Raw genomic sequence first — 27,271 nt, 5'->3', positions numbered from 1 at the left:
TCTCCCAAATACACACGCCACGCTCCAGCATCTGAACAAGGTCTTAACATGTTCCATTTTGTCCGCTGATCCCCCTTCCCGTACTTCTAAATATCAGAAGCAGGAGTGCCAAATTTCACGCTGACATCATGACTACAGAGAAGAAAAATTAAGACATTTCTTAACATATATAAAAAAAAATAAATCCCTTACTTGCATACCGTCAAGTAACAATAGATGCAATCTGAAATTATAAATATCTTAGTTGGAACAACCTGGTCTGGGTAGAAGGAATTTCCTGAACCTGGCATCTTCTAGATTACTGCACACATTGTCACTAGTAACTACCCACAGAAACGACTGGAGTGAGGCTCCCCAGTCCCCCTCCTCTCTACAAGAAGCTTTAATCCTATTTATTTTTTTACAGTAAGCGTGCCCAAATCCTCCTGCCAGAAGAAGCAGATTCATAAGGAAAATTCTTTAGTGACTGACCCAGCCTAGGCAAAAGCCCACAATACACACCATGCACTGGAACTGTGACACAAAATTACAAACTATTTCTGAGCATATATAAAATTGCTAAGATATTACCATCACAGTAACAGAAAATCCTGTTAAGACATAAAAATATGTAATGACAGATGGAAAGGAAAAGAATATTTCTCATTTGAAATACAGCCAAAAGTTTAAATTTAAAGGGGAAAAGCAAACAGAAAACCAGTGCAAGTTTCTACTTTTTATAACTGCGTAATTGGCTCCTGTAATGGCATCAGTAAACTCTGGACTCTTCCTATCGACACTGCAAAATATTATCAACATACAGGTGCTACATATTCACTTTTTCTGCAGATTGTCCTGTGAAAGCCACAAACGTTCCAGAACCCCTACCACTGCCACCTTACGCAACTTTAGTAAGACACAGAGGAAACCAAGTCAGGATTGTAAAGTCCCGTGTGACAAAAGCAAAAGTAGGATGATGTAAGTCAGTGTTCTAGAGCAAGCAGTTAAAAACAGTTCTTGACAGATATATAAATGTGTATTCTCGGCGGGAAAAGGAAGCCCAGAAGGCAGGCAGGGGGAAGCACGGGGCGCTGGCTGGATCGCCGGTTTGTGCTCTTCCATCAACTTCTCCCCTGGTGTTAGACACTGCCCGTCATTGCAATCAGATCTAAAGAACTATTTTCTCGCACGATTCATCTGTCAGAAGTCATCAGACCATCACAAAAATACCAGTTAGTGAAAGCACATTTAGATCATGTCATGGAAAAAAAAAAAAAGGTTCATTAGCAGTGCTTTGATAAGAGGTACCTAAATGCCACTGGGTTCTTTTTGTTTGCTCAGCCATTTACCCAACAAAGTTTAGATCACGGTACTCAAGTATATTAAAAAGAAAAATAAACCCAACAAACTTTCATTGAAAGACTCTGTGCTCTCGTTACAAAATACTTGAGCAGATTATGAAAGACAAGATAGCAGCTGCTAGTTTAAATTTACTTGGGCCTAGAAGACTCATTCTGTTTGCACGGGAACTACCGTACCACTGTGCACCACACGCCTTCAATTTTCTTCTACCAATGCACGCGCAAGAGGATGAAAAACTTGCACCTGGAGGAAAAACGTACTGAAATTTTACAGTTGGCCCTACGACATGCTGGCACTGAAAGCATTTCAGCATTGCTGAAGAATGACTTTAAAAAAGCACATTTTAGTGCAATGCAGATACAAGTGCAATTAGGAGGAGGTGCCAGACCATAAGAAATTTGAACATATGCTAAAGCAATCTTATTCACGTTCTCCCAAGAAAAACCTAGACATCATCAATGCACTAAAACCCCCACCATCTAACACCAATAATTACTATTGTTTAGCTATTCTACGCACACACCCCAAAAAATGGTTACCTTTTTTGGTAGTTACTATCACTTCATTAAACGTATTTACACGCTGGAGGAACTTTTGTTCTGAAATGTGGTTCTTTTATATCAGTTTACACTGCCTGAAATAGGAAACAAAGTGCCTAGAAGCTAAAACATGTACTTTCTAAGAAAATTGTGCTTCATATGTTTTTATGGATTAAGAAAATACTTTAACTGAACTTCTAAGTAAATCTTAAGAGATAACACCATTCAAACTCCCGTCTTTCAAGATTAAAAGCGGGCACTGGTTAATCAACCAGTATCAACAGATAGTAGTTGGCATAGCAACAAAACTATAAGGATAAAAAAAAAATACATTAAAACAATGGTAAGAATTCCCAAACAGCTCTTGAGAGATTCTAAGCGTTGGCAAGTTGCTGACAGCATACAAGACCACTCCTCAACTTCCTTTTTATCCTCCAAGTCTTTACTTTTGCAAATATCCAGACAGTCACCACATCATCCTGAATGTGTGGAAAAGCTTTGATGGCCAGGATAGGTAGCTAGAGAGTTAAATATACAAAAAATATGTACATGGACACTTCTAAACAAATATTGCTTAATTCGAATTACTTCAATTATTGGAGCACCAGGAAAACAACTTTTTCATGTTAAAAAAAATAGTGCAACACTTTGGTCCTCAGCGTTAGCCATGTTCCTCATCCCTCTGTTTTTTGCCATGACCCATCTGTCTTACAGCACAGGTGGTCACGCAAATATTTCCTGAGACCGTGGACTGGCCCACTCCAGCCCTCCGTGCCATCTGCTTACAAGCTGGGGGTCACCTCACGGAAACCAAGCGACTCGCCAAACTGCACACACCCACTCCACGAAAACCTCTTTTCCTCAGACGAGTGGCGAGCGACAGATGAACCACATCTTCCTAGGCAGCGGCAATTCCCATCTAGCGCTGCTTCATTCTGCACCCAGGCAGGTAAGTCTGGAGAAGAGAGGCTGTGAGCGGAGCTGCGGCAGAGCCCTGAGCTACAACTGCAAACGGCAAAGCCAAACAAAGAGGACTTGCACGGCTCGAGATCAAACTGTGAAGGAAATCAGTCAGCTACTAAAATTACCTTAAATTAATCCCTATGCTTGTGTGTTTGAGGGGAGAGCAGTGAAAATGCTGGCAGATGCCATTTTGCATGCTCTGGGGGGGGATACTGGAATGCTCAGTCCTATGGACAAGCTTTGCAGAAAAGTTCTCCAAACCCCTCCCAAACATACCCAAAAAATATTTTGATCTGGTTATTAACATTGACAATACTCAAAAAAGAGAGAACACTGGCAAACCAATCAAAAGACAGAAATATGGTAATTACCACAGGCCAGCTACGCTGCTGTTAGCGTAAGTCAAGTCATGTAACGGACAGAGAGGATTTGCAGAACCACCTCCCATTCTTATTGGGCCCACTTCCCCAAAGAGGATGTTCTGACAACTGAAATCGTAAAATCAAAAAAAAGAGTCATATCAGCAACTTTTTACATTTAGCCTAAAACATGGTTTCTTAAGTAATCCAGTTGGGCTTCCATTAGTATTCATTATCAAAATGCTTAAACACAGACAAAAATCCTTCTTGAAGCTCACAAGGAAAAGAAATGTGATGATTAACACCACCATTGCTGACAACTACCACCTCCCTAACAGCATAACCTGCAAATCAGGCCAAAAGTCTCAAAAATCAACATTTATATTGTTAGGTTCCAAAGTCATATTCTGGTACCACTCAATTTGTTCCAAAGAACGAAGATCCAAGGAACACCGCCGACTCAGTGGATGCCTTCATACAGCATGGTAAGAAAAGCTTGACCACATCACAGCTGTATTTCGACCCCTAATCTGATCATCCGCTGCGAAACAAGTCTCTGGTGGGTTCCAACCATCCTGGGTAACTTCACAACTGAAGTCAGGTCGGTGACGGTGTCACCTCAGCTACAAACCACATCAACTTACTGCAAACTGGCTGTAAAACAAGGCACACGAACCACCAACCGACCGGGGGAGGACGACTGCCTGGCATTTAGGAAAAACTGCGAGAGCGTTTATACTTCACGGGAATAATCAACATGGATGTAAGGTCTAGGCTACGAGACAGAACGTAGTACAAAGACATTAGTTTTTTCAGACACTCACTGATAAAAGATGGTTAAATATAGCACGCAGCTACCCTGCGAAGTTGGGAAATCTCTTCTTTGGTTTCACCAGCACTTTGAACCTACAGCCTGCAATTTATCAATACAATACAACAAAAATTTAGGAGGAAAATGACCACGTTGCAGCATCTCCCCTTTCATTTAAATGCCGTGGACAATCACTAAGATGAAATGAAGGAGGGAGGGAAATAAGCATTTATTTATGCTTATAAAAAGCTGTTTGACTGAAAATCTCATCTCCAAACTCGGGGTTATCCACAAAGCAGCTTCTGCACGGCCAGCATCATGACAAGTTTATCCAAAATCCTTAGGGCACCATGAGAAAACCACAGGAAGCTGCTCAATAAAAATAAACTTCTTTTCATCCTACACTTGATATATTAAAAGTCAATTTCTCTTTGACTTTTGCTTTTGTTTCCCTTCTTTTGCTTTGACTTTTGCTTTTGTTTCCCTTCTTTTCTCCCTCCCAGATCACAGTGTACTTGAATTATTAGAGCTAATTCATTAATGCAAATGAATTTGGCATTTATTTCTCAGGACCTCTTAATCAGATTAGGACTCTCTCATTTTCTATCAAAAGCAAACAAAAATGCAAACGCTGACCCTAAGCAGCCTGAAACCACCAGATACCTTAGAACTTGAAAACGTCTCTCCTGATATTGTGGTCAAAAGAATAAATTCCACTTAAAGGTGGCTGCTACCATTCAAGAATTTAAATAAGTACAATCCTGATGCGTTTCAAAAGGAAATCCTTTCAGATATGCATACTTTTGATAGCTTAATTTACCCAATGAAATGGGTGAAACACCCCTGGTCAGCCACTGGGTGAACGCGGCCTACAAGTTTTTGCTTCAATAGCAGCAAACTAATACAGTATTTGAACATACGTACAACATTTCTGTTTCCTTAAGATAAACTAGCATGAGAACATTACGCAGACATCAGCTAGAGGAATTGTATTCTTTCATACTGGTGTAAGATGATGTACCAAATTTATGCCATTTTTTTTAAGCTTTACCACAGGAGAGAGAATATTAAGCATGCACAGCTCTACAGCAACGTCTCACAGCACATGAAAATTAATACCCCAATAAAAACAAACCTAAAAAAAAAGATAAACCCGTTTGGCTTTCCTTTCTGTGTCATACAGATGGCTTTCACCTTCCTCTCCAAGGGAGAAACGGCTCCGTCAGTGTAATATACTCCGGTAATAAAGTTAATGGTGTTGTGTCACTATGGTATAACAGCAAGATACTGATAAAGCATAAAAGCGAGAGCACGGTGTTATCAGGGAATTCGCTGCCTCTGTTTCATCCAGTTGCATTCTGTACCACCAGAACTACCTGACCGGAATTCTTAATTCAAGAACCAGAAGATGCTGCACAAATAAATGGAATTATGCTGCCTTCGCAAGTTTCTCATTATAAAAGCTGGATTTACTTCCCGTTGCTAATACGTCATTCATTAAGCACATAATAATCTGAGCAGTTACAAATTATTTTTTTTTTAAATGAAGCAGAATAGGGTAAGGAAAGGGGATGCAAAAATCACCCCAGATCCCTCCAGCAAAAAAAACAGCCGTCGTGAATCACGGCTCACCCACAACACAAATGACTTTCATTTAGAATTCACCTTTCCAGGCCCTTTGTTTGGGGTTTTTCCCTCAAGCCTTACAGCTCCGAGGCAGAGGAGCCAGGCCCCTGCACCGCCCCGCAGGAAGGCGCCTGTGGGGGGAAAGAGGGGAGCACGGATTTCCACCCCCCCACCCCGCGCAGGAGGTTCCCGGGGAGGGGGGGGACACTGCGCCCTGCCGGGCAGGGCCGCCCCCACCCATGCCCCCCAGGCGCGGGCAGCTGCAGGCAGGGACATCCCGCCCTCCCCCGGGGCACCCCGCCTCACCGGTCCCCTCTCCCCCCCGCCGCCCCAAACCGCCCCCTCGCCCCTGCCTGCCCGGCCCCCTCCCGCCCCCCCCCACACCCCCGTTCCCCTCGCGGCCCCCCCCCGGCCCCCGCCGGCAGCACCAGCTCCATCTTGGCCTCCACCCGCGGGCCGGGCCCACCGAGGCCCGTCTCCCCCGCCGCGCTCACCTGCGCCCCGCGGGCGGACGGGGGCCGGGCAGCCCCGGGCAGGGGGCGGCCCCCACGGTGCGGACGGCTCCTCCCGGGGTCGAGCGGCCCCCGGTCGCGGCGGCACCACCTCACCGCTACCGCCGCCGCCGCCAGACACCGAGCGGGACCCGGCGACGCCGACGGCGGGCGGGGGAGGGGCCAGCGCACTGCGCTTGCGCACCGCCGGCACGCAGCGCTCCCACCCCCACGGGGCGCGGGCACGAGCCTGCAGCACGGTGTGCGTGGGTGCGTGACGTGGGGGGGGTGGGGTCGGGGAGGCCGAAAAGCGGGGAGAGCGCGGCAAAAATGAAACTTCCCTGACCGGGAATCGAACCCGGGCCGCGGCGGTGAGAGCGCCGAATCCTAACCACTAGACCACCAGGGAGCCCCGACAATCGTCTCCGCCCGCCGCCGTTCGTGCGCTGCCGCCGGGGCTGAGCGTGGGGCTGGGGCTGAGCAGGGGGCTGCAGCGGGGCAGGTGACAAGGACCAGCACATCACCTTTCGGCAGTAAACTTGGGAGTTTGCTGCTTTTCCAAGTGGCATCCGAGGCGCTCAGCCCCCCACGCTCATGCACAACGGCCCTCGGTTTTAAATGAGGTTTGTGTAGCACCTTCATCACCTCCGCTTTTTCTGAGGGTGCTGCACCTAGCCTGCCACCTGCACATCCCCATGTGGGCTGCCAGCTCTTGCGTGCCCCGGACCACAGTGCTGAACCCCTTCCTTTTAATGAACAAATGAGTACTTGCAATTAGAGGGAAACAGCTTTTTTTTAAGCTTAAGAATCTGAGTGTTTTTCCCAGTTGCTCAAGCTTCCTGGCGCTCCTGCCCGCTCCCTGGGGAACATTGCTGTATCCCACTGGCGGGTGAAAGCCTGACCTTCCCCCCATCCAGCGCATCCCATACCCAGTGACCCCAGTGCCAGTGCGGGAATGCTGCCCGGGCACCACAGCTTGCCCCAGCACGGCCCCGCTGGCGTGTAGCCTCCCCACACAGCTCTAACAGCCTTTCCCGTCTGCTGCTTCTGACTCACATTTTAAAGAAATGAACGATGATGAATCCCATTTGCCAATGGAGTCATTGCCATTAATCACGCATCCTCACCCTCTCCTCGCTCCAGCCCCAGCGGCTGCCAAATCCCCAGCCCAGCTCCGGCACTGATGCTCCAGAGGACACCCAGTACCTCTCCCCCACATGGGCTACGTGTGGGGCCCCCCAGCACTGACCTTGCACAGAGTCTGCACCCAGGAAGAGATGCTGAACCCACCCCAGTGCACGCACGGGGCCAGCCCCAGCTGCTTGCGCCCACAGGGGCATAGTGAGTGGGCCCTGGGCTGGCGGCGCTGCACCATCGCTTGGCTCTGGATGCTGCCGGCTTGGCCAGGGATGCAGCCCCGGAGGGAATGAGCGCAGGCTCCCGGCTGCTGGAGCAGTTGTGCAACCCCTCTGGTGAGCCTAAATGTTAAATTCCTTAAAAAACGCTTGCCACAGTTTCGGCTGAGAGTTGGGACATGATGCCAGCAGGGAAAAGGGGCTCTTCCAGTTTTTTGCAATCAGTTGCTTTTCAATTCTGATGTTTATCTGCTTGTTCCCACTTTGTGGGACGGAGCAATCTGGCTTCCCCCCACCTCTAGTGCTCCCAATGAAGGCCTGCACCTCGCGCTCCTCTGCCCGAGCCATCCCATTTTTGGGTGCGGGTGCTCACCCTGTCCTTTAAAATAACGCAGGTTCCCTTGTGATGGTTCGGGCAGTTCCAGTGCCCTGCACTGGGCTTTCCCAAACTCTCCTTTCCAAGCCAGGTGATGACATGCACGAACTAAGAGCGAGAGCACAGGACGCTGCGCTGCCTGGCCACCACATGTCACCTTGTGCTGTGGGGTTTAGGAAACTCCTAGTGATGCAGGAGCGAGGGGTCTGTGCTTTGCTGGGATGAGGGCTCCCATCCTCTTCCTCATGGGTAGGAGACAAACATCCCAAATCCCCTGTAAAGTTTTCATTTCAAGCCAAGAGGGTGATCTTGTCCACGGGTGCTTGCTGGCAGGAGAGGACGATGACTGCCAAGTCTCTTTCATGTGTCACCACACCCCAAAACGTGGCTTCAGGCTTCCTTGGGAGCACCTGCTGCTCTCCCTTCCCCGGTGACTCTCAGCTCCCTCCTCTTTGCTGGGTGCTCACCCAGTTACAGACCTAAATTAACCCCCCAACTCATCCAGCCCTGCTGCTGAGACATCCCAGAGACACTGCTGCACGAGCAACCGGCTTGGAAATGCATCGGGAACAGGCGGGCTGCGTCACCTGGCCCTGTGCTTTGCACCACGGAGCCAGCAGAGACAAACCACAGCAGCGGGAGCTGCAGGGAGAGACGAGCATCCTCCCGGGGAGGCAGCAGCACTGGAGGCATCACTGTGGGAAAAGCTTCTCATCAGCTACCACATCCCCAGTCGATAACACGCGCTCAGCATGAACCCCCCTGAAACACGGGAGCAGCCAGAGAAGACCCAGCAAGTCCCAAGCGATGAGGAAAGAAAAGGAAAATCATGCGGTAAAACCAGAGGAGCAGGAAAGAGGAGATGCCATTTTGGTTACTGGCTCTGCCGCTGCTGATTTAATACCAGGTTGTTTCATTTAAGGGAAACAACAGGAAAAAGAGGAAGGAGAGAGAAGTGACTAAAAAAGCTCCAGGACAAACCCTCTCCGAGCCCCTCTGAGCAGCTCCGGCCCACCGAGGCTGTTGGCAAGGGATGAACAGGACTATCGCTGTCAAAGCCTTCTGCCCCGGCTACAAGAGAGCAGGCGGGTGCTCATGAGGCTGCTGGGGCTGTGTGTGCTCCTGGTCCCAGGTTTTTGCAGGGAAGGAAGCCACATCCCCCTCCGCCCAGCTGTCCTTTGCACAGGACGCTGCAGTTTGGAGCCCAGCCCCAAAGGAAACCGGGGGTTCGTACCCATGAGAGCTGCCAGGAGCACGCTTAGACACCTAGAAGTGACAAAAACACCATCAAGCCTATAACCAGGAAGGGAAGGTTTAATTAACCTTCCTTCAGAGCACCCAAGATCCCTCACTGGAAGGGACTGGGGAGGTAGAAAAGCATCCCCCCCACCCCTGGGACTCTAGCAGGGGAGGTCGCAGTCCCAGCTCCGCAGACTGGGCCTCCCTGCAGCATCTCTCCTCCAGGACTGGGTATCACACCAACCCCTTTGCTCTTGGACCCAGTTGCAGAGGTGTAGTTTTAACTACAGAAGTAGAAAAAAAACCCCAAAAACCAAACCCTCAAAACAAACAAAACCCTAAACCCCACAAAAACAAAACCAAACCCTAACCACCAAGCAGATGCTTCAAACGTAGCCAGGCATCCTTCCTCTGAAAGCACAGCACACCGAGCAGCAACCGAGCTCTGCTGGCCTCTCTCACAACCTATTTTCTTGCTCTCCACTGCCCTTTTTAAATTTAAGAAAGGGGCTCCCAACTCCAGTCATACACTCACTGCTCCCCCTGTGCCATGCTGTTTAAATCAGTAGTGACTGCCAGAGCTTCCCAGCAGCGATTCCCTGAGGTATCACGCTGTAAACCCCAGCCAGCGCCACAGCTGCTGCTTTTCCCCATTAAAAGTTTCTCCAGCCTCGTCCCTTGCTGCCATGGTTGCTGCTGCGACTGCAGTCCCACGCTCTGAGCTCAGAAAAACGGTGTGAGGAAGCTCGAGGCACATCTGGTGAACACCCATTGCAGCACCAGCGGTGAAGGGAGCGAGGTGACGGGACTTGGAAGGTAAGCATGGGCTTGCAGTTCCCCGGCCCTTGGTTGAGCACAGGTACATCTCAGCTTGGAAAGGAAACATCAGACTGTAAATGTTATTTAGTACATCCCTTCATGAGAAACATCCAGAGAACCAACAAACAAGCCAGAGGGACAGAACAGAGTGTTTCAGTTGCTTCTCGCCTCAAGCTGCTGCAGGCTGTTGGTATTTGCCTGACAAGTTCATAACACGCACCCAGGAGCGGCCTTCAGTACGGTTAGATAGAACAAGACAAGAACGCTCACTCCATTTTCTCCCAAAGGAATACTTTATTGACAAGTTTCCTCAGTCTCTATCTGTAAAGAGAAACAGTTCAATATAGCCAAGCTCCAGCAGTCCCTGTTTCACTGGCTGTTGCTCGCAGGGAGGCCAGTTTCAGTCAAACAAGGAGTGCCGGTAAATGACACTCAACACTCCACCTACTGCCTAGTACATCTGTCTTCTAATATTTCATCCTGTGTCCCCAGGTCTGCAGAGGGAAGGGAGCAGGGGTGGGGGAAAAATGGAGATTAATCAGCAGAAAAGTGTCAAAACTTGCTTCTCTAAAGAAGGGTCAGAAACAGTTCAGTCCACTAAAACTACCCAGATATGTACATAAGCAAGTCTAAAGACCTGAGTAAGTCCTACTTCGCCTCTAAGGCACAGAATTGCTCACTCTAGGTATTTCTATGTGGAGGCACCTTGCCTAGAATAAGACCAGGCCTCTAGAAGAAAACTCAGAACTTTTCAGCTCCTGAGCAATGAAGTTGGACATCAAGAGCAAAACACCCAGCCCCTGGGGGAACTGGTTGAGCTCCGTGACTCTCTGCCAGTTCTGTAAACCAAAATTAGAGCTGGGGCTTTCAACTGAAAAACCCATCCAGTCACAGTCAGATGTACCAGATGAGGAGCCCACAGAGAGCAGAGTCCCTCCAACATTGTGTCCACAGTGCTAGAGACAGCTTTGGCCATTTTGATCTGGCCCTGTTGCTAGCAGCCTTCAAAAATTCTTCCTCCAAGAACGAAGGCATAAACTGAGAAGGGAGAAGCAAGTTTCATACACTCAGGAAACGGAGTGCACCACTGAATTTAACACAAGAACTGGCTTATAAGCATGCTGCTACTACTGTATGATGCAAAACTCCAGTGCTCAATATCCAGCATTATAACTCTTACAGTCTTCTCTATAGAAAAAAAATCATAAACAAGTAAAGCATAAGGTGATGTAAGGCTTGCAATTCAGTTTCAGAGTCCAAGGGAGCATTTCCCCTAATATGATGCCAAAGCTTTTTTCTTTAAGCTTTATTTCTTTAAAGTTCATTGCATTTAAAAATAAAGATTCTTAGTTTTGTTAAAGCTAGAGCATTAGTGTAACAACGAGGCAGCTGCTAAGTGAAGTTTCCCTTTTGGGAGCCCAGAAAAAAGCCCAACTGTTTACCCCATTTACCAGACTACTCCAATGACAGCCAGAGAAAACAGTAACAGGAGAAGCCTGGGAGCTCACGGAGTAGCTGCGTGGCGTGCCCTGAACAGAGAATGTAGCCAGAAGCTGAAGCTAAGATGCCCATGCACGTGGCTTCTCCAATAACTGTCCTCCTCACTGCTCAGGGCGATGTACCTGTTCCAAGTTATGTCAGACAAGGGAAAACTTTTTTCTTATACCAGTGGCATTTCTGAGCTACTTCAAGGAAACTCCATCTTACATGCTCTCCCAAAAGGACAGCAGTGATACATTTAATCTACAAACTTTAGTGTAAAATATTATTTGTGTACAAAACTTTGCATTCTCTTTATTTGACTTCGATCCAGCAGCAGTGTCTATGAATGAATAATGGATCTCTCCAGACTGGCTCTCAGCCCCTTCTTGGATTCGCATGTTGTTGCTGTTGTGAAGACTTGGGAGGGAGGGGGGCTTGCTCTTACAGTTGTGCACAGCTGTGCAAAGCCACATCACAGGTCTAGAAAGGAGCATTGTCTTGGGGAGGCTTGTCACCAGCTCCCGAGGGGGAGTGGAGGCCATCGGTGCTATTTTCCCTGCTGCCGACCACTCTGGACTGAAAGGAGAGAAGATAGTTAGGATAAACAAGAAACAAGCACAGAGAATATCAGGTCAATTCCCCCTCATCAAGGTCACCTGCTGTAGCAAAGACCTCCTGTATCTGAGAGGCCATTTGCCTGAATACTAGTCTAGAAGAAAAACATTGCAGAAAAAGTTTCTGCAGAAGACTTCACACTAACAATTACAAGACAAAGCAAATTGTTACCTTTATGGTCCCAACTCTATCTTCAAATGACTTAAAGGTTGCAGAATTCCTTGAAGAGAGGAGGAGAAAAAAAAGAAAGATCAAGACAAGTTAGTTCTTAACTAAATCAAATCGCACAGCGTGACTGGGGTCTCTGGCCATTCCCATGCAGAGACAGCAGCACCCAGAACACTTCCAGCTCCTCACAGCCTTTGGCACACATCTCAGGCACACCAGACAAGAACATCATGCACAAACTCTGAAGGAAAACATTTATACCATGTGTAATCCACTCAATTGCTCAAGCTAAAATGTTGAGGGAAACAAGACCTAGTTCACTAGGGAATCAATGCATAAGCAGAGAAGAAACCAGCTCTTAGTTTTACAAGGCTTCCAACTAAAAGCACGTTGTCTTAAATAATGGAAAGGAAAAGCTGAAAAGGGTTTAAAACAAAGGCTTCAGTTTCCCATATTACATCCCACAGGCAGGAAGGAGAAGGGCCATGTGTATGTACCTATGGGCTGTTTCATTACTACAGGAGTGATCATTTGCATCAGGAAACACTCATAAAACCACAGTGTAATAAATTAATCAGAGGATTTCACATTTCTAGCAAAGAAAACCAGGTCAGTTGTTTGACAATCTAGCAAGCTTCTTTGCTTGTGAAGAATTCCAGGGGAGTGCTCTGTACCAAGCGTTCGGACCAGGCAACTACTCATACAGAGCTGCTCTCCCCAGGCTAGGCTGCAGGAGCACTGGGAGCTGGGAGATGACTAGCCTCATCTGTTATCTTTGTTCCAAAGAATCGTTTTATATTTGCACCCATAAATTAACCGCTGTTGGTCTGGAATGAGGATGAACAGAAAGAGAGCTTCTGTGGGCCTCGTCCAGCCCTGGCAGTTGTTTCTCCTGCAAGGAGATCACTGCCTGATGCGGCACAAGGGCATTGAGCTCCCAGGCTGGAGACGGAGGGTTCACGTTTGGATTCATCTCAGTATTAGCAATGGCCACGCCATGCACTGTGAGAGGAGGACTGTAATCCCTCTGAAAGCTGCGAATGTCAATTAGACTTTGGTACAGTTGCAACACTGTGGTTATTCCAAGAACAACACAGGGGCTAATAGCCATAAAAAGAGAGTGGTTAAAAAACCACCCTGAATCACGCGAACTGCAGGACGTGGTTACCCCATACTCTGAGTGGGGTCTCTGTAAGAAGGGAACCCGTTGTACAAGTCAGCACCAAAAACCCCAATAACAGTCAGCTGTACTCTCCCACCAACCCACTCAGGAGATGCGAGTATTCGCTACATTACCTCATCGCTGGCATACTTATCGAGTGGCGAATGGAGTAACTGCTACTCGGAAGCATTCAGAATAAGGAGGAAAAAGTTAAATGACAATTGTAGACCGATACCATGCAAGAGCATGTTCTTGAGCACTTACTGTCCACACGGGCTGCTGTGGACAACTCAAGCAGTAAGATCCAGCCCCTCTCTTCCCTTATTTAACAGCTGCCACCCAGAACTTAAGTTTTCCAGACACAGGACAGTAAGCATAAGTATTTAACTGCAAGTGTGATACAGAAGTCAATGACAGGGCATTGGTTTGTGGTAGGTTTCTCAATCTGTGTCAAAAGTGTAAGCAAGGCTTAAAGAATCAGCTTCCCCTTTAACATCTGCAAGGGCCTGGCATAAAACTATCTGCTCCTTTAGCAGCCTTGAATATCTTACCTAAAGGAATGCGAGAAGGGGTGAGCCCTGGGAGGAGCCGTGGGCAGCAGAGAGAAAAGGGAAGCAACAGTCAGACACTTGTGCAGATCTAAACACTAGATGCAGGGCAACTAAGCAGGGACACGGTCACAGGATCATGGGACAGCAGAGTCAACTACCCAGGAGGAAGCATCTCAAAATAAATTGCCAAAGCAAACAAAAAACAATTGCTTTTCATTAACTCAAACCAAACTAAGAAGTTTTTCAGAGGACAACAACAGCACCTACAGCAACTTAGAGCCAAGGTGCTGGGGAGGCAAAGGAGTGGGTGTGCAACAATAACGTGAAAGAACTTACTTATACCTACCCATTGCTTTCATGTGATTTTTAAATTTTTTTTTAGAGTATGTTTTCCTAAACTGAGGAGTTTTTTTTACCAAGCACTAGCTAATTTGGTAAAGATACCTCCTTCCTCTGTTTCCCCCCATGAGCTCTCATACAAAGACAGCATTGCTAGGACTTCTGCTTGAGAACTTCTGTAACAGGAACCAGCAATGCATACCTGCACATTACCATGCAAAGCCTGCAGATCTCAGAGTTACAGCTCAGAGAACAAACACATCTCAGCATAATAAAAATAAGAGTATCTGGATAAAAGGTATCATGTTTACCCCACAAATGGTTGCCCATTTTTAGGTTTTGAGGCAAACTATTCCCCACTAGGTTACCAGATTTCCACGCATGATTTTGTGACACAGTAGCACCTCAGTAGTCTGAAATAACAGACCAAGGTTTCCTACTTCTATCAGTAAGATTACCAGGATGCTCTAAAGGAGCTTCTCCTACCAGAAGCAGTGTTTCATTCCAATTAAATATCTCTGCAGCAGGAAGCAGTCATGGTAAGTTGGATCCAAAGTACTTGGCAAGGAGTACAAGGGCTTTCCTTCCAGCCAGAGCAAAGACGTTAGGCTTTGTAGTTTCATTTCCCCATGCATCCAAGTCAGCTCTTTGGCAGGACAGACTCCTTGAAATGCTGTCTTTGCATGTGAAATAAATTAACTTTCTACTTACTCTTGCTTAAAGGAGAACACCACAGATAACCTGTCCATGCACCATGCTACTCTGTATGCAATACCACAAGCACTGGTTCATTTGTTCAGTGTCTTGGCTGGATCTAGCAGTAACCCTTTTCCTACTTTCATAAGGATTTAAAGTTTACATATATTTAGGAATTTGCAGGCACCTTGGGCTAATATTTCATAATGAATTTGCTTGTAGTATTATGTACAGCAAACTTCAGACAACATGAAGTGTACTGGGGGGCACAAAACCACACAGCAAGCTGTTATAGACTAAAAGACGACACTTTCAATTTTGCAGTTTACTGGGGTCAGTGAAATGCAGGAAAAGAATGTCCAAAAGCCAATTTACTTTTTAACTGTAAGTGGAGATAACAGAAAAAATGAATTGGCCAGGATTTGAAACAATCCCACCCACTAATGAAACTACACTTTCTCCCCCCCAAGGCAAGCTAATAAAGCAACAGCATTAATACAGTTGGTGCACAGTTACCGCATTAACTTCACAATGTCTCCTCACAATCCACAGCTATAACATTTGAAGTTATTTTGACCAGAATACAGCGACCCTAAAGATTTAACCCAGGGACACACTGCTTGTATTTCATAGCATTTTGGTCCAACCATTTTTAATAGAATTATGACTACGCCCTCCATGTATCAGAGGCATTTGTCCCATTCATCATGCCTTCCTTGCATTTATCAACCGGTGAAGGCTGACTAAACAAGGAAATCCCTTCTGTTATCTCGACACTTCCAGTGATGGAAAATAAGCCTGCTTTACAAGTGAATTTGTAGTGTAAGAGGAAAAAAGTACAGTAACAGAGGTTGCAGTGTACTACAAGGCCTGTAACAGAGATTCTCTGGGAACAGAGATCATCCCCACTCAGAGAAGTGAACACAGCAATGCAACAGACTTATCAGCCCTGATCACATATTAGAACACCATTCAGTGTTTCACCTGGCAAGGTTAGAAAGTGGGACATTTCCTGCAGAAACTTATGCTCAGAGTTAAACCTTATTCGGAATCAGAAATCTCAAGACTTGAATGCAGCACAGGAGACAGAAGTCTGTTTATAGAGGCATAGAAAAACTGCAAGTCTTAAAAAAATCATTACTGTGTTCCCCCATATGGCCACATATACAAAGCAAATCCTGCTGAAATAACTTTGGCAGGGATTCCCAAGTTACAAGACAGAAGCTGCCTCTATTTTGTAATACATCACCCAAGGTATTAGCTATAAAAAGGAATGCAGGTGTTCAAATTTGTGACTAATGCTGAGCAATAACCATTGCTGCAAAGATCTGACTTGTTTGTAGGCCAGCTGACTACGCAGCCAGTTTTCACTATGATTATGCACCCTGGTTTTAGCTGGGACAGAGTTAATTTTCTTCCTAGTAGCTGGTACAGCGCTATGCTTTGAATTTAGTACAAGAATAATATTGATAGCACACTGATGTTTAGCTGTTGCTCAGTAGTGCTTATACTAAGTCAAGGACTTTTCAGCCAGCGAGTAGGCTGGGGGTGCACAAGGAGTTGGGAGGGGACGTGGCCAGGACAGCTGACCCCAATGACCAAAGGGACATTCCATACCATATGACATCAGGCTCCGCATAGGACTGGGGGGAGTTGGCCGGGCAGGGGACAGCTGCTTGGGTATGGGCTGGGCATCGGTCGGCAGGTAGTGAGCAACTGCATTGTGCATTGCCGGGTTTATATATTCTATTATTATTTTCTCTTCCTTTGCTGTCCTCTTAAACTGTTTAGCTGCCTGCCAGGTTAAACCACAACACTATGTCAGAGCAGCTGTCACCAGGAGTAACAGGCACACTCTTCACTCAGCCATGCATCCCCTCCCTCCATCATCTGCTCCTGGGATGCCATGAACATTTCTGCAGCTGCAAAATGAATGGGATGCTCCCAACCAAAAGACAACAGGCAGGACCAAACCTGTCAGAACAGCTGCTTCTGGTGGCAACACTGGTTCAGGAGTTCCCCCGTTGGTCCAAAACAGTACAGTTCCCATCCCTTTGCCACAAGACCCTGACCAGACTGCAGAAGTCTGGCACCTAATTTACTTCACTATTATCAGTTTATTAAAATCTATTACCACCACATCTTGTGCCAGTATCTGTCTCCTGTGACTACATGTAAATCTCTTCTTCTAGTAGACTAGATAGTTTCCAGAAAACAAAAATTAAAACTGGAGTACTAGAAAGGGTAGGAAGCCAGCTAGCCCTCTGCCAAATTCAGAGAGGTCAGCTACTGAAAACACCACAAATTACCCTCCAGGAACACAGTAAATAACTCACTGAGGACAGAACTAGAATAAATCAGTACTATGTGATCAGAGGCCAACAAGTTCTTACCACTTGGATACTCCCAGCCACAGTGGAATAGGAAATTCCCTACAAAGAATGACAGCTACCTATTCAATCCAAGGTCTGATACATCATGTTAAATACAATTAAGAATATTTCCTTAGTAATCTAGACAGGTTGTATATTCAGAATTAACTCTCAATTCCAAAAAAACACGGTCAAGGCATTCTGCATAAATAATTGGACATCACCATTAATGGGAAAGCTATCTTTAGCTTAAATCTCTGAAGATCAGGTAAATCATCAATTCTAACCTTCAATTTTGTACAGCTGAGAAACTCAGAGCAAGAACCTCAACCAGCAACCAAGGGAACCAGCCCTCCACTTCCCAGTTCAGAGAGGTTTAAACGGGCAGTTACTTCAGCAGTCATCTGCTTAAGGAATATCTAGTTAACCACCAGCCACAAGAAGAAATTTTTAATGTTGTCATCATGTTCTGAATCAATTCCTATCTTCCAATCACCATGACATAACTGTGCCTGGAAGGCATGCTTCCCTTCTCTGTGGAAAGCTGACACACAGGGCTTGAAACCGCATGAAATGCAGCATGCAGACTTTGCCCCACTTTAAAGCATAACAGAGCACATGAGTGATGACCCCCTTCTAATCCTAGGCAGTAACACTGAGAAAACACACCTCTATAACCCAGTAATGAATGGAAAAAGGTAAACTTTGAGACTAGTTTCTTATACATGACGTAAAAGCTGCAGTGAAACCACATGATGGTAGAAGGAGAAAGGCTGCTAAAAACATTCTGTCAGTTCTCCTAAGCCAAGTCAAACTTAAATGCCTTACAACAGGTTTTATCCCATCAACAGGTCTTTAATAAGCATTTAATCTGTCCTAAAGTACGACGTACAGGACCACATAGAAGGTAGTCCATCAACAGCAACATGCTGCCAGCTAAGAAAATGGAAAAAAGCCTACTTATTGTCTAAAGTCTCATTACTGTTTGAAACCAACATCAAAGCACCAGAGTGCAAAACAGAAATCTTACCTCATGTCACCAAGTTTCCTGCTGATAACAGAACCTACATTGGAAAGCGCTGCTGAAGTCTTCTGTCCTGCCTGGGAAAGGGTTTCCTGGGTCTTCTTATAACTAAATAGAAAAAATCAACATCATAAATTGAACTAACAGGTAGGATCTGAAAGCAAGAAGCATCCCCCTCCCTCATTTTGAAAAAGGAACTCATATTAAAGGAAAGAAGCTAGATTAGCGAGCTGCACTGACTTCACTGGAAGAGACCCTTCCAGCTTTGCGTATATTCAAAGATTTGAGGTTTTTTAAAAAGCAGCAGGTATAGGATTAACCCTTCCATACACTCACTTTACCATACATTCTTAAATCTGACAAACATTTGCAAAAAAAAAAAAAAGAAAAACCAACCCAAATCTTCTGGTCTCCTTGAAAAAAAATAAGTCTAGGAACCTATTCCATAACATGTTTGCAGCCTTGAAAAAATTACAGCATTTGTCAGTATTAGGTTATGGAGGAAAGAGGCAAGACTAACATCACAGTATAGAAAAGAAATGCAGGAATCAGCATTATCTCTATAACTTGCAGTTTAGAAAGAAATTGGTAGAGAAGTTTCCTATCAGTTACCATTAACCACAATACAGAAGTCTGACAGCTTGTCTCTGTCAGCTGATTACATCTGAGTTTATACCAAAGCTGGAGAAGACAGACACTTGAGAACCTTTGTTTCCTTCAGATGAGACTAATGTCAGGAAGAAAGATTCTTTGAGTCACTTTCATTAATTCATCCTCTCTAAGCTATTCCACAGTTGGTGATTAACATCTAGATTTATGGCATTCTTCAAATTATTAAAAAAAGACTCAGGCTGCAAAACAGGTTCAACTATTTAAGCCAAGTTTTTCTTATTCCAAATACTTCATTTTAAGATTATTTTTTGCTTGACTAGGACATTAAAGAGCCTAATGTTCTCTCTTATCCTGAGCTCCCAAGACTAAAAGCACCATAATGACATCTGACTTATTTACATCTCATTCTCTCCAGACAGACATGCGAGAGTCAGCACCACAGCACCTGAACCAGATTCAAGCAATATCAGTTACAACACGTGGGTTGGTTTGGGATTTTTGTTTGTTTGGGGTTATTTTTTTTGTTTCTTTTTTTTGGATTTTTTTTTTTTAAATACCACAGCCAAATATTTCTGAATCAAGAGCATACACAAGACTTACGCAGAACAGGGCAAAACTGCATCAGCTTTACCTTCCCTCTTCTTGCTCTTGAAAGAAAATTCCTATAACCTACACATTTTTCAGACAAATTCCTCTTGAATTCAGTGACCCCAGAAGAACTTGATCATGCTCCAACAGCAAGGCCTCAATATTATTTCTCCACAGCACAATCTTTTGCAAGTCTCAGGACAATTTAGGAGTGAATTGGTCAGCATCAATGCTGCTTGCTCTCACACGTGCCCTCCTATTTGCAATAACTGCTTTGGAAGAGGAGGATCTCAATCCCTGCCTTCAGCAGTCAAGGTCTTGCCCAGCTGGCTGAGTCCTGTCATGGGATTTGATCTACAGCTGCCTAACAGAAACACTGAAGACCTCGTGTGGGCTGAAGTATGTCGCACTGACTCTGCATCCGCTTCACACTCAACTCTGAGATCAGCACTGAGCACCAGAGCAGCAATGAGAGGAATGGTTTACAGACTCAGAGGACACCATCGCACATGCACACACTGCAAACTCCCCAGTATTATGCCTAGCTTCAGCAGATAAAGGCCAGATATCTTCCAACTGTATTTTCCACACTTGACAGCAGTATTCTTAAGATAACCAAAGATCTAGCACCCAGGTGCTGCTCCTTCTGCCCAAGCGTGCTCCTTCATGATGCCAGCACAACTGTTTGCGCTGACACAGTGATCTAGATCAAGGAAACAATCCGGCTGAAATATAAACTTGAAAGAACAAAAAAAAAACCAGCAGCAACCAGATCAGATCACCAGTCTAGTCCGGCATCCACAGCTCCCACACACACGTACGCACCTCCACCACTGCAGCACAGGAGGCAGAGCCAGTAGAGCACAGCTGAGATGAGAAGCTCTAACCCAGAACTGCCATCAGACACACATGTGGAAGTGCATCTGTGACAACCAGGGATCGGGTTATACAAGACTTAATGCAACTTAACTACGCCCAGCCCTGACCTAGAAGTCACAATAACTCTCCTGCAAGAGACACTGCCAGGTTTACCATGGCTTTAAATTCACAATCACTCACTTTCTTCCCTTAGCACCAGTACAAAGCACAATAGAATAAACCAAATCTGGGAGTAATAAATATGAGCTCCGATTAACATCTTGCTCTACTACAGGAAACTGGCTGCAGCTGAAGCTGCAGAAATGATGTCTCCCCTGTGGTGTTCAAAAAATTTCATTGCACCCCTCTCCTATAAACCTTGACGGGGAGGAGCCAGACCCACACCCTCAAAATCCTCCTTTATCCATTAATACCAGCTTCCTCTCACTTGCTCTTATCCTGCAATCACCATTTGTGCTGTCTGGCTAAGTACACACATCATCTAAGTCACCTCACGTGCAGGATGCATCAAAGCTGGAGCCAGGGACAGATTGGGCTGATTTCTGTGCTCTGTGTACTGCTCACAGAGGGCAAGTCTGTGACCAGGAACGGCAACTGCCAGGAAATTCAGCAGTGCACAAAAGCACCGTAAGGTCACGAGTTAGGCCCATTCCCAGTTCCGTCAGGATGCTTGTTAGTTATAAAGCAGAGAAGCTCAAACAAACAACAGGAAAGAAAAGGCATTTGCATAAAAAAACCACCAAAACATACGAGTAAAACCTCACCCTTGGCTTTCTTGAACTTGACTCCTCACATATACTGAGCTTTAGACAAAGAAAGCAGAAATTCTGTTTGCTTTCTGAAATGTTGCTGGAGTCTTGCTTTTCAAGCCCCCTTGCCTCTCCATTTTAATCAGCATCTACCTTGCTATCATGAATTGTCATTCTGTCTAGTGCCAAAGCAAGCAGGAAAACTAGCGTGCCACAGCTATTCAGGCCTTAAGTGCTCTATGAAAACATGCTTCCGCCACGTTTCTGGTGCTTAAGTACAAGGAAACAGATCTAACGAGAAGTTTTCTATTCTAGCAGGCACACCCAGGGAGGAACACTGATTAAAACACCACTGGAGTCAGTCACACTATCAGCAAGCACAAAAACAAGGTCATTCCATTTAGCAAGTGAAATAGCCACAATTTACATCATCTTAATCTAGAAAACATACATGGACCATTGAAAGTAGAGTCTGCATACTTTAAAGGTTTTTCTAATACACGTTTTTATCGCCACTGATCTTTCACCCATCTTGTGAAGAAAACCTTCCATTTACACACACTGCCAAAACCAAGCCAGCTCGAAGGACTGAATTTCATACCCACCCCAGAGAACAGGAAAGGCTGGCTTACCTAAGACCTGCCTTACCCTGGTTTAAATCAGTTCAGGAAACCACAACACTATTTGCCTGCTCCCACTGCATCCCACTTCCCCTATATACTGTGGGAAAGATGCAGCGAGAAGGACAAAGGCTAACTTCCATAATATGCTTCCATAATTTAGTCCAAATGAGAATTTAATTTCAGGCATTTAATACAAACATGGCTACGAGACCTTTGCGGCCAACAACTGGAGTATAACAGCTGTGAGGTTTAAGCTGTTCAAGTCCATTTGTGGCCCCAACGTGACAGAACAGCTGCCTTGGACACTACAGCTCTATTTGTTCTCATCAGGTACCACAGCAAAAAGAAAAGCTCCTGCTCCCTGCAGAGCACATTGAGGGTAACAAGAAGAGGTCAGTCTGGCTATTCCACAGCTTCTCAGCTGAAGTTGTAATGTGTGGCACAAAGGCGTCAGCTGCCTGATGGCTTCAGCCAGTTCTCTAAGAGCAGGTGGGTCTTTGAAGAGTATCACTTGGACCACAATGAAATCACTCAAATACTGACCTGAGGAAAAGCTCCCTCTCCCAGAAGAGGCATTTATCAGGTTAAAGTGAAAGCTAGAAAAGAGAAGTGTTTAAATAGATCTAGTCAAAGCAGAGGACTGTGATCAGGGGCACAGTATGTTAGCGGCAACATGAAAGCATTTGTTAACGCTGAAGGTTAAGACACTCACGCTTCTGATTGAGTTATTTTTTCATTCCAGTCCTCCAGTGTGCTGCTGGCTGAAAGATATCTACAAACACAATGGAGGTTAGATACGGTGCCAAGATTCACAACAAATGCTTCTTCTGACACTTTCCACATTATTAGCATCTCTTTACACTTACAGTATCATAAGTTTTATTTCTGTCAGAAAGAGCTGCTGTTTGAGAGGCAGGAAGACACCTAAGCCCCAGTTTCTTTCTTATTTAAACATGTTCAAACACTGAGCACAAGAAAACAAAGCCTGCAGTTCAGAAGGTGTCAGGAATTGAAAGACTTTGCATCTTTTGCTCCCTTCCTACACACTGTGTGGCAGCTATATACTGAAAGCACACAGCAGTGAACTGAGCTCAAGGCCAAAAAAACCTCAGACTGCCACACCCAAAGCTATGTTTTACCCATATAGCATGACCCGGCCAAACTGTTAAACTTAGTTTCATTTTCTAATCCTTACAAATCATGTTTGCCAACATACAAAACAGTACCTCAGTGACTGAATTAACATCAGAGGTACAGAACAAATACAAGTACAACAGAAAGTGTCTGCTACCAGCTCAGACACCACACAGAAGCACTCAGAGAGGGTGACATATCGCAGGCAGTTCACATCCCCAATTAGATCAGTGCCATCTTGCCTAATGACAGGAAGCTCCCCATCCACATTTTCCTCTTAGTTAAATAATCATCTCCTTCAACACAAGACATAGAAGGGAGAGAATCTTCAGAGCAGAAAACATTCAAGGTCCCCCTTATGTTCAGTTCTGCAGCAGGAATCAGAATTATTCATGTCTAGTATGAACAGAAATCTAATATAATTAAAGAATATATTCTAGAGACAAAAGTAGCTAGATGTTATTTGTCCACATTTGTCACCTACTCGTATATACTGCAAAGACTAAAATTCATAGTTTTCTACTGTTTACATCATCAAAAAGAGTCATGTAGATCACTGCAGAAGAGCCACTGAGGGGGGAGTGTCTCAAAAGCCAATACATTTATTTGCATTTGCACAGCCCCTATTTCCAGCTACAGGTAAACACCTTCAGGCGCACTCTCCCCTGTGGCAATAATCAAACTGATTCCTACCACATCTGACGATGAGAAGAGAAATAGTTTCACAGCAAAGACAGAAGTTCACTAGTAAGACATCTGATAACAGACTAACCTATCAATGACCAGCTAAAGGGAAACTGTGGTTGATTTTTTGCCTTTTTTTTTTTTTTAATAAAATGTGGTCTGGTAACTGATTGGAATTTTTCTTCCACAATAGCAAGGCTATGAGAGAGATGGTAGCAGTAACTTTTACTCATCACCTCTGCAACTGAGGGATGTTTATAGCTGGAAGCAAGGCATGCTGCTAATAGCATTCCTGCTTCACCATGCCTCCAGCTCCCAGTCAACCCCTGATGCCTGCGAGGACAAGTAGCAGCACAAATCGGGGAACACAGCAAGGAGCAAGGAAGTGTTGCTGAGGAGCCCGAGGCACTCACAAGTCAGACTGTGTCACTTTGTCATTCCACTCTCCAAGTTTCTCAGATGTTTTCACATAACTAGAAACAGAAAGTGTTAATGAATATAACTTTAATATTCATCTTTCAGAAGACAATGACACAGATTTCAGTTACAAAGGAATAACAGAAGTCAGGCAGGGGTATAGGAGGGAAGACAAGGAAAAGGGAAAGAATAAACAGTGAGATGAACAGCTCAACAATCTGCTCTGTAGTAGCGCTGTCAGTAACTCCAAATTCCAGTTAAGTTACACCAGACGTTTTAGACTGAACACTATCTCTATGGGGACTGAGAGTCCCTTACATCCAGGCACAACCGCAGGGGCACACTTACCTCTGACTCTTTCAGCACTGTCAAGCACTGCCATGACCATACCCTTCACGCCTGCCCAGGAACAGTCAGTCTAATTTCAGATCTTTAGGCAGAGATGACTATGCATAATGCACACTAATATTACAGAATTTTTTCCTAGGAAGTGCAGGCTTTTTAATTCAAGCAATACGACTCAGGAAATAGCTTCTGAACTACCACTGTGCAGTAGAGCTTTGAAACTTCTTGCACTTCTCTTGGAACCCGAGTTCAGAACAAAGTACACAGCTACCCACATCTCAAAGAATGGGCAGAAATGGGCAAGCTGAACTGTTACATGGGGACCTAGATCTCTAACATCATGAGAAAGAGCATCCGGCAACAATTTATCCACATCACAGGTACAAAAGTTCTGTTGACGCTGACATAAAAGAATTCATTGTTTTTATATGTCAGTGTCTTTAAGTGCCTTTTACTCTATGTACCCATCAGAGCAAAAGCCTCCAGCCACTTTGAAGAGCCCTGGAATATGCTGCTGGCAAATAATTACTACAGAGTCATATTTAAATAAACACGCATCACAAGCAACACTTACGCATTGGAGACTTGGACATCATGCCAGCTTTTAGACAGGTTTTGCTTTAACCCATCCAAGGGAGTCAAACCGAGCCTCCTCTTCAGCTCTCCACAGTGCCTCTCTTTAGCAGCCAGAACTTGCCTGAGAGTGCCAATTTCTTCTTCAACCTTAGAGAGAAGTAGAGGTTTGTCTTAAATCACAATTCAGTAAAATTCCAAAAATTAAGCCAACTTTCTACCTCCCTCACAACTAGCTAGATTTCATTAACATGAATATAAAGAATTGGTAGAAAATTCAGGTGCCTGCAGAACAATTGAACTGAACATGAACGTTGCTGGAATGTGAGGCATACAGCTCAGACTTCAATTGGGAAAACATCCTTACAAGTCACTGTACTGGCAACTTAATGGCATCAAGAGTAACAGAATTCATCTCTAGCATTGCAATTTCAACAGCAGATAAAAATCAGTTGCTAAACCCATATTTACTAAGGTTTCTTTCTTATGATTTTTTTCCTTTGATGTCATTAAAGCAAAGAGTTTTTCCTTAGAGATCCCTCTTACAACATTTTCAAAGTACTCTGGAGCTGTTTCCAGGCAGAAAGAGTTCATTTCTACTTTAACTGCAGCTCACCAAGATCTGTGTGACCATCCCAAGCAGCAAAGTCCTTCCTCGCTTAAACCTGCGAGTCAAAGAATCACGAGATTCTCAAATGAAAGAAGGGACTACAGAAGTACGGCTGCAGTTATCTACAGCTACATTTCAGACTGAAATTATAAACTGACTTTAAACCCCCAAAGGTGCCCAAAATTTAGGCTATTACATTACAAACTCTCAGCTCTTCAAAAGCATATAAGCACCAAAAATAGTCATCTATAAAGGATAATAAATATTTAAGACAAAAAGGTAGAAGAAAAAAAGCACATTACGTACTCCATTGTTTCAGGTTCCTAGGGAAAAACTAGGTTTTTGGCATACCACTTGCCTACAGTGTTTTCTCACTTCAAATGAAGCTAAAAGCCTACATTAAGCTCACAGCATCAAAAGCCACTTATTTCCTTAGAGCCCTAAATTAAGTCTTTCTGGGAAAGAGCACACAACATACCATGGCACTTGAAGCATCTGCCAGCTTTGTGCATTCTAACAGTTACCTGAGATCCAAAGGCAGCACCACTGCAAAACTCATAAAACCCCCTCAGTCCTGCTCCTGTGGCACCACAGGTTTGTGCTCATTTCTTCCCAGCAGAACACGGCTGCAGACACACGCAGGCCCCGCTGACAAACGCCAACGCCCCATTACCTTGGCAAGCTCAGATCTCAACTCCTCCTCTTCAGCAAGAGTCAGCCCTTCGGGCGCCAAGGTCCTGGCCGAAGCCGCGCTATCCACGGGAACATCTGTCATGGCATCCGACAGCAGACCTTTGTTGGGAGAGTTAAGGTTGATATCTGTCGCAGACAAGGAGCAAAGAGCAGACAGGATAAGCAGCCAGCAAGCGAAGCACGATATGCAAACCTGGGCAGCCTGGCGGGAAAGGTGAAGAAAGGGGCTTCACGGAAAGAGGAAGAGAAACCTCCGGTGGAGTTTCCTCCACGAGCACCTATCAGAAGCGACAGAAGCACCGGGCTCTGCTCGGCGAAAATAGCTCCGCTGCCCCGCACCGGCTGCGAGATACCCGCAGGGCCCACGCGAGCCCCGGGGGGGAAGAACCGCACGGCTGCCCCCCCCCGGGCCGCCGCTCCCCTCACGGCAGCAGCCCCTGCCCCAGGCCCGGGCCGCCTCATCGCCCCGGGCCGTCTCCCGCCTCCAAGAGCCGTCCCGGCCCCCCCGCCACAAAGCGGCAGTAAGCGAATGCCTGCCCGCCCGCCCGCCCGCCCGCCCCGCCGCAGCCCCTACCCTGGCTCGCGCTCTCCATGGCGGCGCCCCAGGCCCGTCCAGCAGCTGCCGCCGCCGCCGCCGCCGAAGAAGAAGAAGCCGCCACCGCCCCCCCGTGACGCAATCAGCGCCGCGCCGGCCCGCCCGCTTCCGGGGAGGGTCGCGGTGAGAGCGCGTCGCCCGCCGCGTCGCCACGGCGACGGCGCCACGTTCACACACACACCCCCACCCACCCCCCCACACCCCCCCTTCCCGCCGCCTCCTACCCTCACCCCGCCACCGGAAACGGCGGCAGGGCGAGGGTGACGTCATGGCGCGGGGTGACGTCATGGGGCGTGGGCTCCGCTCCTGCGAGGGTCAGCGGGGCCGGGCGGTGCCGTGCGCCCGGCCGGAGGGAAGGGGGCAGCACCAGCACGGGCCTCCCGGCCCCGGCCCCGCCGCCCCGGCCCCGCCGCCCCGGCCCCGGGCTCCACACCGCGGCCC

The 27,271-nt window shown here is 46.1% G+C and overlaps 2 protein-coding genes and 1 non-coding gene across 12 annotated transcripts in view; all 3 read right to left on the bottom strand.

The window, feature by feature from the left end:
- DNAJC5 (DnaJ heat shock protein family (Hsp40) member C5) overlaps positions 1-6,335 on the bottom strand; it is a 34,573-nt gene extending 28,238 nt beyond the window's left edge. For both annotated transcript variants that reach the window (XM_054845345.1, XM_054845346.1), the window contains exon 1: positions 6,134-6,335. The gene's annotated coding sequence lies outside the window, so the exon portion shown is untranslated. The remainder of the gene's footprint in view (positions 1-6,133) is intronic.
- Positions 6,336-6,467: 132 nt separating this feature from the next.
- TRNAE-CUC (transfer RNA glutamic acid (anticodon CUC)) lies at positions 6,468-6,539 on the bottom strand. The gene has a single exon. It is a non-coding gene; the product is annotated as a tRNA-Glu (tRNA).
- A 3,650-nt stretch (positions 6,540-10,189) lies between these two features.
- Positions 10,190-26,986, bottom strand: TPD52L2 (TPD52 like 2). 9 transcript variants are annotated; one of them, XM_054845347.1, is made up of 10 exons: positions 26,810-26,982; positions 26,216-26,361; positions 24,934-25,082; positions 24,011-24,070; positions 22,492-22,551; positions 18,335-18,436; positions 13,898-13,924; positions 13,481-13,522; positions 12,188-12,236; positions 10,190-11,977 (listed from the first exon to the last, which is right to left on the bottom strand). In XM_054845347.1, the coding sequence occupies exons 1-10, from the start codon at positions 26,826-26,828 to the stop codon at positions 11,882-11,884; spliced, it is 750 nt and encodes a 249-aa protein (XP_054701322.1). In that variant the 5' UTR covers positions 26,829-26,982; the 3' UTR covers positions 10,190-11,881. The 9 variants fall into 9 exon arrangements, with proteins under 9 accessions (XP_054701322.1, XP_054701323.1, XP_054701325.1 ...); XM_054845348.1 differs by having other exon boundaries at positions 26,216-26,334; positions 26,810-26,979; XM_054845350.1 differs by lacking the exon at positions 24,011-24,070 and having other exon boundaries at positions 26,810-26,986.
- Between the last annotated feature and the right edge of the window lie 285 nt (positions 26,987-27,271).

Source organism: Grus americana, chromosome 17, assembly GCF_028858705.1.
Source record: "Grus americana isolate bGruAme1 chromosome 17, bGruAme1.mat, whole genome shotgun sequence".
Classification (NCBI taxonomy): domain Eukaryota; kingdom Metazoa; phylum Chordata; class Aves; order Gruiformes; family Gruidae; genus Grus; species Grus americana.
The sequence above is the reverse complement of the archived record's forward strand: the minus strand, read 5'-3'. Positions and strand labels throughout refer to the sequence as shown.